This window comes from Coenobita brevimanus, chromosome 21, assembly GCF_032717465.1.
Source record: "Coenobita brevimanus isolate Jiangsu-jjx chromosome 21, ASM3271746v2, whole genome shotgun sequence".
NCBI classification, from domain to species: domain Eukaryota; kingdom Metazoa; phylum Arthropoda; class Malacostraca; order Decapoda; family Coenobitidae; genus Coenobita; species Coenobita brevimanus.
In genome coordinates this window covers 33,174,092-33,188,451 of record NC_136974.1, presented here as the reverse complement: position 1 = coordinate 33,188,451, position 14,360 = coordinate 33,174,092, and the positions used below count along the sequence as shown (strand labels likewise).

Below are 14,360 nucleotides of genomic sequence, written 5' to 3'. Positions count from 1 at the left end.
GCCACACTCACAGTATTTTTCAAGCTTGTAGTGAGTTTCAGAATTAAGGGGGGGGGGAAGGTAAAATGTAATCATCAGTAAATCACTCATTTCCAGTGGCTCTCCTTAGTTGAATAAAATTGTCTTGTAGTATCAGTAAGTAAATTAAAACTACCATCGTAGAGAAGGGGTTAAATAAGAAGAGAGTGAAAGGTAAAGCCGTGGGTACGAGAGGATGAAGCCGAGCGAAGAGAGGAAATCAACTAGAGGGATGTATTGTGAAGCGCAGGGAGGAGTGTCTGAAAGAAATATGACTGGGTTGGGAGTAGGAGCGAACGATGGGGGGCGGAGTGTGAAGGACAAGGCAGGACAGCAGGACAAACCAAGGTAGGACTGAGAAATCTGGAGCAGGACGCAAGTTAGGAGTAGAGGGTGTATCAACATGGGATGGAGCAGGGCAAGGCTTTGGTGGGAGGGTGGGCGGTGTGGGGGGCTAGAGAGCTGGAAGGAAGGGGGGTGGGCTGGAGTAGGTTTGGGTAGGGTGGGGTGGAAGTGGCTGGGTGAGGTACAGGATTGTGGAACACGGTGGGTGGATTGGATGGAATGTGGGGATAAGATGATGTGGGGGTGGATTTGGGTCGGATGGAGAGGGCTGGGGGTGGAGTGGAGATGGGTACAGTTTGATGGAGAGGGCTGGGGGTGGAGTGGAGAGGGGTACAGTTTGATGGAGAGGGCTGGGGTGGAGTGGAATGGAAAGGAGTGGGATGGAGAAAGATAGGAAGGAGTGGAGAGGGGCATGGTTGTATGGAGAAGGGTGAGGTGGAGTGGAATGAGGTGGGATACTGGGGTGGGGTGGTGAGATAAAGAGTGTGATTGAGGGGAAGAACGTGAGGTGAGGAAATAAGTGTTGGTAGAGTACGGTATATATAGGCTATATTATTCTCGTGAAGGGGGTCATCGTATATATCAACGCATTCACGGGCTATCCTACACTTACACACACATAACACGCACTCTAAATGTCTTTAATATATCCTTCACTCTTTTCTTCACTGCATACTATAGTTCATTCACGTTGACTAGGGGATTTTTGGCCTTTTCCAGCACAATTCCCATAGTTCAGTGGCAGAATAAGATAATGTATCATCTTCCCATAGAACTTCATCATGACTAGTACAATATTCTTGTGGTAGTTTTTCCAATATTTAAGATGGAGAGGTGGTAGTTTTACACCTAGTTGAATTGGACAGAGTATACATACTGGTATATAATTATGCACTACACACTTTTTTTTTTTTCAATAGGTATTGTGAACAGATCATTTTCACTTGCACACATTGTGAATCATTTGAGTATTCTGTTTTAGCGCACATGTACACGTCTCGTATGCACACACGCACATCATATACACACACTGTTACATAAACAAAAATAACGAAAGCTGTAAAGTCTGACATATAAAGCACATAAAACTCACACACACAGCATTCACTGAATCTAGAGCACCACGCACACGACCGTCCTACAAGAGTTCTGTACACATATACTGTCTTAAAAACTCTTCATGCACGTGTGCACATTTAAGCACACACTTAGTACACCTCAGCACGTACTTATGTGTAAAAAGAATGTAAGTCAGTAGGAGAAAAAAAGTTAAAAAAAAAAGTCAGACAGTAAACATAAGGTGAGGACGAATAAGTTTACGGATCTCTGCCTCCCCCTTTCACGGCCCATAACTTTCACCCCACTCCATAAACTGGGGGGAGAGGGCGGAGGAGGGGAAGGGGAGAGGAGGAGAGGGGAGAGAATAGGGAGATGAGAGAGAAGATGGGACAAAGGGAGAAGGAGAGGACAGTAGAAAGTATATACAGCAGAGGATTAGGGAGAGCAAAGAGAGAAACAGAAGGAAGGGAAGATAAAAGAATGAGTATAGGAACAAGGGGAGAAAGAGAGGACAGAGAAGATGGACGTGGGGAGAATGAAAGTAGAAAGAAGGTAGCAGTAGTTGGGTGGGGAAGAAAGAGAGGGAAGAGAACGAGGCAAGGGGAGAGGGAAGAAAAGGGTAGGGAAGGGGATGGAGAGATGAGGAAATGGAGAGCAGGAGGTGAAGAAAGGGAGAAAGACTAGGAGACTCTAAGAATGAGAGTTGGACGATGCAAGAAAAGGAGAAATGGGTAACTAAGATGAGGAAACGATTATGATGAGACAGTGAGGAAGGGAGGAGTGAAGTGCAGAGAATAGCAGGCGAGAGAGCGAGAAGCTAAAAAGTTAGAAAAGGAAGATTGTCTCCTAAGTCAAGGCTTTCTAAAGTTAGAGCGCGAACAGATGGACATACACACATTCAGACATGCACAGATAGGATCAAAAATAATAAAAACTATAGCTACCCGATATGCATAGTGTAGAAAGTGGAATGTGAGAGGTTGGAAAATTTAGTGGATAATATTACCAACGAGAAAGCTAAGGAAACTAAGCAAGTATGAAAGTTCAAGAAGTATGAACAGATTTTTTTTTTTTTACGTGGTTTTAATAGCCCCAGAACTTCACACATGCGACACTCAGGTCTTAAGAGGATTGCGACTTAGACCGCTACACCAACACCACACCACAATGACCACACCACACGCACCAAATCCGTACACCACACCACAACCCACCACACCGTCCTTGCCGCCCTGTCCAAAACACCACACCACATCACGTCACCACTAGCCACCACACACCACACCACACCACACCACACATCTTTCCCACCACACCACCCTGCTCAACCATACCATACCATACCATGCCACACCACACCTCCCCGCACCACACCATTCCACACACCACACCACACCACCCTGCTCCCCATACCACGCCACACCACACCACCACTGCCACTGTCCGCTGCACTGGCCAACATAAAAACTTTGGTTGAATCTCATTAGCGAGTTTTACGGGCTTTGTCGGCCACACATCTCAACCGGGGGGGGGGGGGAGGTGTTGGCTTGTGTTGTGGGGGGGAGGGGTGGCTTGATACTGCAAAGTGTATAAATTTTACTCTGTACCTGGGCAGGGTAGGGCATGACTATGAAGATACCCAAGTAATAGTGGAAGTTCTAGCCCCAGGTTCATCTTAAACGTGAACCCGGTGGACTGCAGGCTGAAGTTGCCCTTGTCCGGCAGCCCACCATCTTCCCTTCGTAGGTAGGGAGGGAGCTGAGGGATGTTTATATAACCAGGCAGAGGATCCACTCGGTTATATCGGTGCCACCACGTGAAGGCGTCCCTCTCCAGCACTTGAAGAAAACCGGATTTATAATGAGTTGCATGTCTTGAAAATTCGATAGTGCAAATATAACATGAAAAGACTTACTTTCAGAGTTACCTGTACACTTATTGAGTTACCTGTACACTTATTTTCAGAGTTACCTGTACACTTACTTTCTGAGTTACCTGTACACTTACTTTCCGATTTACCTGTACACTTACGGTACTTTCAGAGTTACCTGTACACATACTTTCTGAGTTACCTGTACACTTACTTTCCGATTTACCTGTACACTTACGGTACTTTCAGAGTTACCTGTACACATACTTTCTGAGTTACCTGTACACTTACTTTTAGCGTTACTTGTACACTTACGTTCAGAGTTACCTGTACACCGGCCCTTACTTTTAACGTTACCTGTACACATACTTCCTGAATTACCTGTACACTTACTTTTAGCGTTACCTGTACACTTACTTTCAGAGTTACCTGTACACTTATTTTAAGAGTTGGTTTACAGGTATCTCTGAAAATAAGTGTATAGGTAACGCTGAAAGTAAGTATACAGGTAACTCTGAAAGAAGCTACACTTACTTTTAACGTTTCGTGTACATTTACCTCCATAGTTACCTGTACTTGTTCTTCCCATAATTTTCTCGTAGGCTTAACAGTGATGGAAATGAAAAGCGGAAGTAGTTATGGAGTATGCTCAAATTTTCTAAGAGCCTTTAACCTGTCACCAGGGCTTGTATTCTCGTCGGGTAAGGAAGTTTCCTGGCACCACTTCCTCAGCGATTTATTTTCCAAACTATTTCTTAACATCCTCTTTTTTTTTTTCTAATTCTTCTTCTTATGTCTTTTTAACATCGTCATAGATTGCATGAATAACACACAAGAATATAGAAACGGAGCCTGGTCAGAAATACATCAGTAAGGAGCAGGTGCTAGCATGCTTCCTAAGTGGTCAGCTTTCCAGGCCTGAGCGTCGCATTTTGAACAGATCATGTAAATCTAGACAAGCGTCGGATATCTGTAGTCAATTTTAGGTCACCCGAAACGATAGGAAGGCATAAAACTGCAACTCACTTTACTTTATACAAGCAGCAACGAGGTAGAAAGGTCAATCTCTCTCTCTCTCTCTCTCTCTCTCTCTCTCTCTCTCTCTCTCTCTCTCTCTCTCTCTCTCTCTCTCTCTCTCTCTCTCTCTCATGTCATTCATCATAATCATCGTCTTTTTTTTGTTTTCCTGTAATTCACCTCTTTCTGTTTTCGTGTATAACATCATCATCATCATCAGAATCAGAATCCTATATTTTACAAACATGCAATGAGAAAGCTCCAGAAACAGGAAATTACATCCCTCCAAAAAACTATTACGCCACTGGGTTTAGGAGTTATGGATATGAGCAGACTCCTTAAACACCTTATGGATCTTTTACCTTGATATCCCATGCTTTATTATTTCCTTTATTTCGTTGTTCAACCCCTTCAGTCCGAGGACGTGTGTTTATATTCTTACTACCTCTAGACGATTTTATTTAGAAAACATCTCTTGTACTGAAGAAACACCTGCATTTCTAAAAGCCTCTACAGAGATGATTAGTGTGGAGATGCTAGGAATATACGAATAAATATATGTCATCGTGGTGAAGGAGTTAATGAAGATATTTTTACAGTACTTAATTAGTACCAAAAATAGTGTTTGCATATCCATCAGAAAGTGGTCCATATATCACAAAGCTTCGTCCACTTTTCAAAATGCTGAGTGCTGTGAGTGGGATGATTGATGGAGTTTACATGACAGTGTTTTGTATGGATTTCAGTAATGTCTAATGCTGTATATATATGAGTTTGCCTTCTCTGTTTACCTTCCCCATCATCCTCCCCATTTATAGTACCTTTCCCATTACCATCCCCATTTACAGTATTTCCCCCGTTACCCTCTCCATTTACAGCCTTTCCCATTTACCTTCCCCATTACGTGCCCTACTTACCTTCCCCATCATCTTCCTCATTTACAGTACCTTTCCCATTACCCTCCCCATTTACAGTATCTCTCCTATTACCCTTCCCATTTACGATACCTTTCCCATTACCCTTCACACTTACCTTCCCCATTACCTGCCCTACTTACCTTTCCCATTGTCATCTCAGCTTTAAGGTTATGACCCCATGCCTGTTCACCGCGAGACATTGAGCTAAAGTTATGCCATTCAATAAGGCCCCAGTCAACTACCAGCCCAGAACTCCTTAACTAGAATGTCAGAGGCACTTTCCTTGATACAGGAAGCTGGGGCAAGAAAGGGGTAGCAATATTCTTTACACAAATTCCCCTGTGGTGATTATTTAGGTTATACACTGTTGGTCGTTTGCTGTTTGTGTTGTTGTGGTGTGCTGTGTATATTGAAAGAGAGAGAGAGAGAGAGAGAGAGAGAGAGAGAGAGAGAATATTCAGTCGAGGAAAAACCCTAGCAAAGACTAAAACCTAACAGAGAGAGAGAGAGAGAGAGAGAGAGAGAGAGAGAGAATATTCAGTCCAGGAAAAGCCCACGCAGTCAAAGGCTAAAACATAACAGAGAGAGACAGACAGACAGACAGACAGAGAGTGAGAATATTTAGCCCAGAAAAGCCTAGCAGTCAAAATCTAAATCCTAACATAGACCCCATTCTCACCCACCTCCCAGCATGAGTCTCCCCGCCTGCATGTTCCTCTTCCTTCTAAATCCCCCACAAATATCCTCATCCCTGTTTGCTTCCGGACATCATCTTTACAAACACGGAAGTAAAAGTTCTGGCTGGGTGAGTTGATTTTTTTTTTTTTTCCCCCCCGAGCGGCCATGTTGGTGGGCTTGAAGGTCGGAGCTGAGAGGGTTGGTATTGTATCTGTCACAAGTTGAGACCTGGGTTAGAGTTCAAGGTGGCATAAGAAGCTTCTAACACCTCATCCTTAGCGATTTATTTTACGTATTACTCCTCGATTGAACCGGTGCAGGTTTATATCCAAGGGGTGGTTGGGGTTTATTGCTCACGTAATGCCACTCAAGGATGATTGAGGCTGGTCAGACACATCTTAAACGTCAGGACCAGCATGCTTAGCCCCGAGCTTTTACGCTCCTCATGGGGCAACATAGGATTGGATGATGGATGGATGGAATTACTCCCTGGCATTTCCTTATGGTATTTATATAGTATTAATAGAGAAATGATATCAGTCAGTAGCATACACGGTTATAGTATTTAATGGACTGAATGAATTAATGAAAAGGTGTTATGAAATATTAATTGACAGGTATTGTAGAATGCGGTCCACAGTCATCTTCAACCATTTATTATCATTTGTAAACTATCGCTGCGTCTAGTATATTTGGTCTTTTTTTTTCGGACTCTGACTTGGTTTATTGAAAAAAAAAAAAAAATCCTCCCAATCACAAACTTCGAGAACTGTCTCTCGTATGTTTATTTTTTCGGTTATATTGGGTTACTTTTTTCAGACTTTCACTTGAAGGTTTTATTCAGCTACAAGAATCCAAGCCATCAAGAACTCAGGCATTTGTCTTGAGCAATCCTTTTTCTGCCCCTGGTACGCCTAGGATTTTTAATTAGTCTTGCACCATACGATTTTTTTTTTTTCAACATAGAGAAATGTAGAAGTCAAAAGGTTCAGATTTATTTTTTACTGAAAGTGAATAGAGGAATGAAAAGCAAATTAAATTGAAAAATAGAGTTAGTGTATATAGTGAAAATTGTTTGTAAATGTTTTGGTCTTAACTCATACAGCTACCTGACACTTTAAAATAAGAGTGAATGTTAAAGTGAAAAATAAACGAAAGACAAATCTACATAATTGTTAACTTAATAAAAACACACCTGAATTCCCTGGATAAATAGATATAGATAGATAAACACACAAACACACACACACACACACACACACACACACACACACCAACTCTCAGCAGCTGGACTAGTGAGGCGAGCAAGACAAACACAACTGGTGTGTGTGTGGCGTTTCTGGTGTTTGGCTTTCGTGGTCGCTGCCTGCATTGTCTTTCTTCCTGCTGCTCTTTTTTCCTCTCTTCTTTCCTTGCTGCTCTTTTTCCTCCCTTTCTTTGCTGCCCTTTTTCTTTCTTTACTGCTCTTTTTCCTCTCTTCTTTCCTTGCTGCTCTTATTCCTCTCTTCTTTCCTTGCTGCTCTTTTTCTTCTTTCCTTGTTGCTCTTTTTCCTCTTTCCTTGCTGCTCTTTTTCCTCTTTCCTTGCTGCACTTTTTCCTCATTCCTTGCTACTCTTTTTCCTCTCGTTCTTTGCTGTTCTTTTTCCTCTTTCCTTGGTTCTCTTTTTCCTTTCTTCATTCCTTGCTGCTCATTTTCCTTTTTTCTTTCCTTACTGCTTTTTTTCCTCTCTTCTTTCCTTGATGCTCTCTTTCCTCTTTCCTTGCTGTTCTTTTTCCTCTTTCCTTGCTGTTCTTTTTCCTCTTGCTGCTCTTTTTCCTCTCTCCTTTCCTTGCTGCTCTTTTTCCTCTCTTCTTTCCTTGCTGCTCTTTTTCCTCTCTCCTCTCCTTGCTACTATTTTTCCTCTACTTCTATCAGCCTGTCTATCTATCCGTGTATCTAACTATATCAGCACATACTGTATTTCATCACTACATTTCTCTAGATATCATTTTCGTTTCCTCCTTCCTCCTCACCCCACCTCACTATCTCGGCCTCCCTCCAGATACAAAGAGGCAAATTCTAGGACGGAGCCTGGGATTTAAGTCGGGGAAAAATGCTGGTCCATTGTGGGTTCGTAGATAATAGGAATAAACCGGAATATTAGAGAAGGTTGTATATCCAAACGCCTGACTGGATATAATTTTAATGTTTAGTGAAATTATCATCGTATAGAAAGTACTGTAATACCATGTTAGGGGTGGTATTTTTCTTTGGTAATATTTCGTGCGTACGGTGTTAAGCCTGCGGTAACCGAGTAATAATAATAATAGAAAAAGTATTTGTGCGCAGTAAAGCCATTGTTATTTGAGTTGGGAAAGGCACCATTCACTCACACGATGTAGTGTTGCCTTCAAGTGACTCTGATTCTTTACTAAGTGACAAGCTAATTGATTCCCTGTAAACCGGAAAACCATATACTAGATTGGGTGGTAACCATATGATCAAATGACACCCGGTGGTTTAGCGGGTTCAGGCGCTTCATCCGGATTGGACCTGTATGAGTTTATATTGAAACTGTGATTGGAGTTTATTGCTCACATGTGCCACTCAGGGAGGAACGAGGCTGGTCATCAACTCCTTAAATGTCGGGACAGAGTCGCGTAGGTCCGGGTTCATGGGACAAAAAAGAATAATTTGATGAATGGATGGAGGGTGAAGCAGCATTGTTTGAAATGGAGATATTAAATACAGCATTGATAAACCCTTACATTGCCAGATTTCCATAGACTGTTAAGAACAGCCTGTAGGTAAAGTAGGAGTAATATAAGGTGACTAATTAATTGTTTATTTTCTCTACAGGTGAGCCTCATGAGGATGGTCTGTGGTTTCAAGGTTAATCTGGAGGCAGGTGGCCGAGTGGATGTGTCATGTAAGTTTTTAGTACACAACTTCTTCCCTTTTGATTGTTATTCATTCAGCGTTAATCATATAATAGTTTTTTTTTTTTCTGTATGTTTGCGCGTCGTTATTTTTTTTTTCCTTTTTTCTGTATGTGTTTGCCTGTCGTTATTTTTTTCCCTTTTTTCTGTATGTGTTTACCCGCCGTTATTTTTTTTTCTGTATGTGTTTGCCTGTCGTTATTTTTTTCCCTGTCTTCTCCGTATGTGTTTGCCCGTCGTTATTTTTTTCCCTTTTTATCTGTATGTGTCTGCCTGTCATTACTTGTTTAACTTGGAAGCATTTAGATCATTCATGAGTACTGATATATCCATCCACGTCAAATATTCTTACCTTCATTTTCTCCACCGCCTCTAGTTACTTACCTGTCCGTTGATAAATGATAAGAGAGTTAGAATGGTAGTGATATTTCGTTAACAGAGACTTAGATTAGCTACCTGTGTAAATGATAAGAGAGTTAGAATGATAGCAGTATTTCCTTAAGTTAGACTTAGATTAGCCATAAATGATAAGAGAGTTAGAATGATAGTAACATTTTAACAAAAACTTAGGTTAACTATAGTAATAATAATTAAAAAAAAATCCCACATTACATCTTTCGGGCGAAGGGGTACGAGTATATGGGGTGTGTTTTCTAGTCGCATTAGGAGGCTCCCTAACACCTTTTCCATAGCTGTTTATTTTTGGATACGGCCGGTCATAAAGGGCATCCGGTCATAAAGTGCTACACGCTCCAGAACCAAAGTCCTCAACCCAGGGGCAGCGCCTTAGCCCTATCGAATAAAGGGGGCACGGTGTTAAAATATATATATATATATATATATATATATATATATATATATATATATATATATATATATATATATATATATATATATATATATGACGAACATGGTGATATTAGGATAATTAAAGTAACACAGAAGAGGATAGAAAGTGTAATAAGAAATAAATCGCTCAGGAAGTGACGTTAGGGAGCTTCCTTATCCGACGACTAAACGCGCATGGGAGGTAGTAGGGCCCTGTGTTTGGCTCCCGTAATCCAGATCATTTGAACTTTGGAAACTACCCTACATCCGTGGCGACGTATTTACAGGTTTGAAGTTTTTCCGGTCGCCTCTGCGATTTAGAAATGTAGCGCGTTAACGTAGGGGCACCTCAGACTAGAGATTTCAGTCACTAAACCACCGAGGAGTCAAAATTAATGCATCGTACAGTACAGGTATAATCAGTAAAAGGCTCTGTTTTATTTCATGTAACAATGGTAAAGCTGGTAATGAGTTATTATATGAACACCTCTGTTTCCTTCAGTACAAAACAAAATGTCATGAAACTGTAAAGAAATGGGTAAGCCGAAATAACATAGGAAATAGAAACTGTTCATGTTTTATTTAGTGGAGTGGAGTGGATACAGGTAAAGGGTGAGGGAGTGAGGGAAGGAGGGATACAATGGCATAAACGTCACTTAGGCCAATATATTGTTATTGGATTTTGTACATGTTATCCACCCACACCAACACCAGCACCACCACAGTCAGTCATTGGCAACTAAACCCTCAGACTACCTGCATCTTCACCTATATCCATCCCTGCACCTGGCCTTTTCACACGCACCTGTTGCCCTACGCACATCTTTATGCAAACTGAAGCTTTTGACTGCCTGCACGTGAACCTATACCCGTACCTGCAACCTGGCCATTTCACGTGCACTTGTAGCTCCACGTGTACATCATTATGCCTTTATGCCCGCACCTATTTTAGAACCTGGCCCCGTTACCTGATCCTCTACCTGTCCTGTCCTACATCTGTACCTGACCTTTTTCCTTGCACTTGTACCTGCCTTTACACCTGTAGATATTTAGAACCTGACCTCTTTAGCTGTACCTGTCCATGCACCTACACCTGCCTTTGTGATCTGCTTGCATTGGCTCTTTAGTTTCTTCGTCATCATCATCATCATCATCATCGTGGCTCTGTTGTTACTTTTGAGATAACCAATTTTCAGACTCACGTTAAGATCATTACTTAAAGGTAAAGGCACAATTACAAGAGCTATTTACATGTGATTGATCCTTCTGTGCTGGGTGTCGCTTAATTGCATTCTCTGTGTAATTACGGTACGGGTTGGTGCATAAGTCACTCTACAGAAAGCAGTACATTTATTACAAGTTTCTCTTAATGTAACAGTGTATTAAGATGTTGATAATTACACTAAAATACCGTAGATCTCTTTATGGGTGGCCCTCCAGGGTAACTTCCCGGTGTAGTGATGAAGTAATTTTGTCTCCTTGTTTCCATCACGGTTAGTTATCGCCCACTTTGTTTCTCTCTTCTCAGCCTGTTCTTTTTCTCGGTATATTTAATGTGAATGGAAGGGTCATTGTTCTACACTGCTCTTCCTTCGTTCACTGTTTCTTTGAGACTAGTTTCTTTGTCTAAGTAATTTTTTCAATAAGTTTAACGTGAACTGAGACGTTCTTGTCCCACACTACTGTTCCTTTCCTCACAGTCCTTGCTCTAGTATTGTTCTCGATGTTCGTAATGTGTTGAGAGGTTTGCACTCTGTGAGGAAACTTTTCATAGCCTTTACACGCCCAGTCTCTTGTCACTCAGACCATAATTTTCAACAGTTTGCAAGACAGAACACTGCTTTAATGGGGAAGCTAGTGCAATGTTTTCGTATTATGTAATATCGCGTTATTACAGAATTGAGCTGTTCTAGGGCACAGACATTAGGTTACGTTCCTTCTGTGTAATGTCACGCTCAGCACATTCTAATGGACATCCGATTTAATTATATCAGAGCAATACGTGAGGTGTGTGCAGAGCTGGTGCTAGCGTTTCCCTTCATTCACTTGAGACATTCGTGCCGTATTGAACACAGCACGCAAAGTGAACGTTCTCAGTTTCATTGATTGGCATTGTCGTACGCAACTCAGTTAAGTAATATACCTGTAGGGTGCATGTTGTTCAGACACTGGTACATTATCGTGGCCATAGTCGACTGATACTGGAACAAAGATAATTAGATCAGCAGAGTTACATTTACAGCATATTATTATCAAAAAGTAAACATCAGCATTCTCTTGCAAGTAGTGTATACAAAACAGGTCCAGTTTACTGTCTGAATCATTATCTATTTTCATGAGAAATTCGCGAAATCAGCAGCCCGTAATGAAAACTTGGAAGGTTGACAAGTACCCAAAGAAAATAATTCCTGTCTGAGTAGTTGAGAGAGAGAGAGAGAGAGAGAGAGAGAGACTGACTGCATATCATAGTGAGGTAAAGCACTAGTTTATAGCAATTAACACTGTGAAATTTTTCTTACCTACGTGTGGTGAAAGGTGTAGATGTAGCCCAGAACTGAGTAGAAACATTGGTCGCTTATTATGTAGGCAGGTGGAGTGAGAACAAAGAGGACAGTGATGGAAGAAAAGAGGGGGAAGAAATACTGGCTTTAAATTTACGATGGAACAGATGAACAAAGAGAGAAGCTGATGCACTACTTATGGAAAATGGAAATTAGGGAGGCATAGAAACAAAGAAGTAAAAAGGAATATTGTAAAGAAGGGTATGGAAAAAGACTAAAACTCATTATTAATCTTATTGTACAAAGAGGTAGAGTTGTTATAAAACGAAGAGGGATTAAGAAGGAGAAGTGGACACAGGAAAATGAAGGAAAATACGTATATGTATCTATAAAAACAGGCATCATATGTACTTTCATGCACACACCACCATGTGACTTAGATCTACAGAGGAAGGACTAGTGACTGACATGACAACAGACTCTTCCCTGGACATCTTAGGAGTCCGAGTGTTGTCTGAGGTAGAAGAGGGAAAGAGAGGACGGTGAGAGGAGGTGAGGAGGGGGAAAGAGGAGATGGGGAGGTAGAGAGAGGAGCTGAGGAGAGAGAGAAAGGAGATGAGGAGGGGTACGAGGAGAGGGAGGAAAGAAGTTGAGGAATGTGAGGTACCGGAGGAACTTTTATTCTCCCCCAGCCCTCCTTGTTGTATGGCTGCCTTGTTCTCGCCTGTAGGAAAAGACACGACCTGTATGTTAAGATTTTTTATTTTCTCATGGAAGGTTCAGTTATAGTCAGCGTCTTTACGGCAACAGATAAAATAATTCGTAGTTATTCATTTTGCAAGACCAGCCAAATTGATGTAAGTTTTGGTTGGCGTCTAAGCTATGATTTGATAAACATATTCAGAGTTGTAGAAAGAAAGAAAGAGAGAGATAGGAAGAAAAAGAAAGAAAGAAGGAAAAACATAAAAGTAGATAATAGCATGAAAGAAAGAAATAGTGTGAACGAGAGACAGATCGACCTTTTTGACGTCAACATAAACAGTGAAGTGAGGAGACCAAGACAAGCCAAGAAGCAGGTGGAGAGAGAGAGAGAGAGACCGACCCTTCTGTACGTGGACGAGGACCGCGGCGGGATGTGAGCCAACAGGGACACAGGAGTACATCCCGGAGTCGCCAGGCCCCACTGCCCTCACCACCAGTCGGGTCGTGGTCTCACCCCTGCCACGATCAAGCTGACACAAGAGACGGACAAGTTAGATGCTAGGTGGAGTGGCTTGATGTGTAGATAGCTAAGACTGATTGGTTAGATGCTAAATAGGTGGATTTGTTAACTAGATAAATTCTGTAAGTACTTTGGGTGCTGTAAATAATGGCGGAACACTTAAAAATGACGATAACGCTTCTCTCCACATTTCTTTTTCTGACCTTCACCTTTCCTGGCTTATATTAATGTATCCTCTTCTTCATTAACATTCTCCTTTAGCTTTACCATTTCCTTCTTTTGTCTCCTCACTTTTCTGTACACCGCTATGTTAGTTATCTCTAATCCATGTTTTTCTTCCTCCTCTCCTCGTCTGCCACATCTCAATAAAGCATTCTCTCTTTTTCTACTTTCCTCTCTTCTAGTTCCTCGCTTTTCCGTATACACCAGTCTCCCTCTCACTTCTTTCCACGTGTTTCTTTACTTTTTCTCTTCCGCTGTTTATCGGGAGTCTCCTCTCCACTGCAATCCTGCACCATCCCGCCTCTTCTGCTCACACTTTATTCTTCTCACTCCTCATTCTTCTCACTCTTTTCATTAGGCCAGTCCTCCTCTCACCTTTCCCTTTACAGTTCTTTGCGTTTCCCTTCCTAATCCCAGGCCTCTCCCCCATCTCAGTACAGCCTCCTCCATTATTCTTCTGCTGCCTCCGTTTGTTTTCCCGCTTTAGTCCCCTACCTTTTCACACTCATGTTTCTTCGTTTTCCATATCAAACCAATTCTCCCCATGCCTTTTGTCTTATTTATTTATTTATTTATTTTTTTTACATTCTCCTCTGGTTTTCTTTTACGTCCTTCTGCATTTTTCCCCGCCATTGCCACATATTAGCTCAGTCTTCTTATCATTACTACTTGAACTTCTCTGTCCTCCTTACCAGTCCTCCTCTCACTTCTATCCCGATTCTCTCCATTTTCCTTCATCTCTTATTGTATTACGACCATGCTGC

General features: G+C 41.7%; 1 protein-coding gene across 1 annotated transcript in view; it reads right to left on the bottom strand.

The window, feature by feature from the left end:
• LOC145392145 (uncharacterized) overlaps window positions 1-14,360 on the bottom strand; it is a 52,210-nt gene that overhangs the window by 15,573 nt on the left and 22,277 nt on the right. The window contains exons 7-8 of the mRNA XM_080266597.1: window positions 13,255-13,384; window positions 12,621-12,876 (exon numbers count right to left, since the gene is read on the bottom strand). Of these exons, the coding sequence (XP_080122723.1) occupies window positions 12,621-12,876; window positions 13,255-13,384 (386 nt within the window). The remainder of the gene's footprint in view (window positions 1-12,620; window positions 12,877-13,254; window positions 13,385-14,360) is intronic.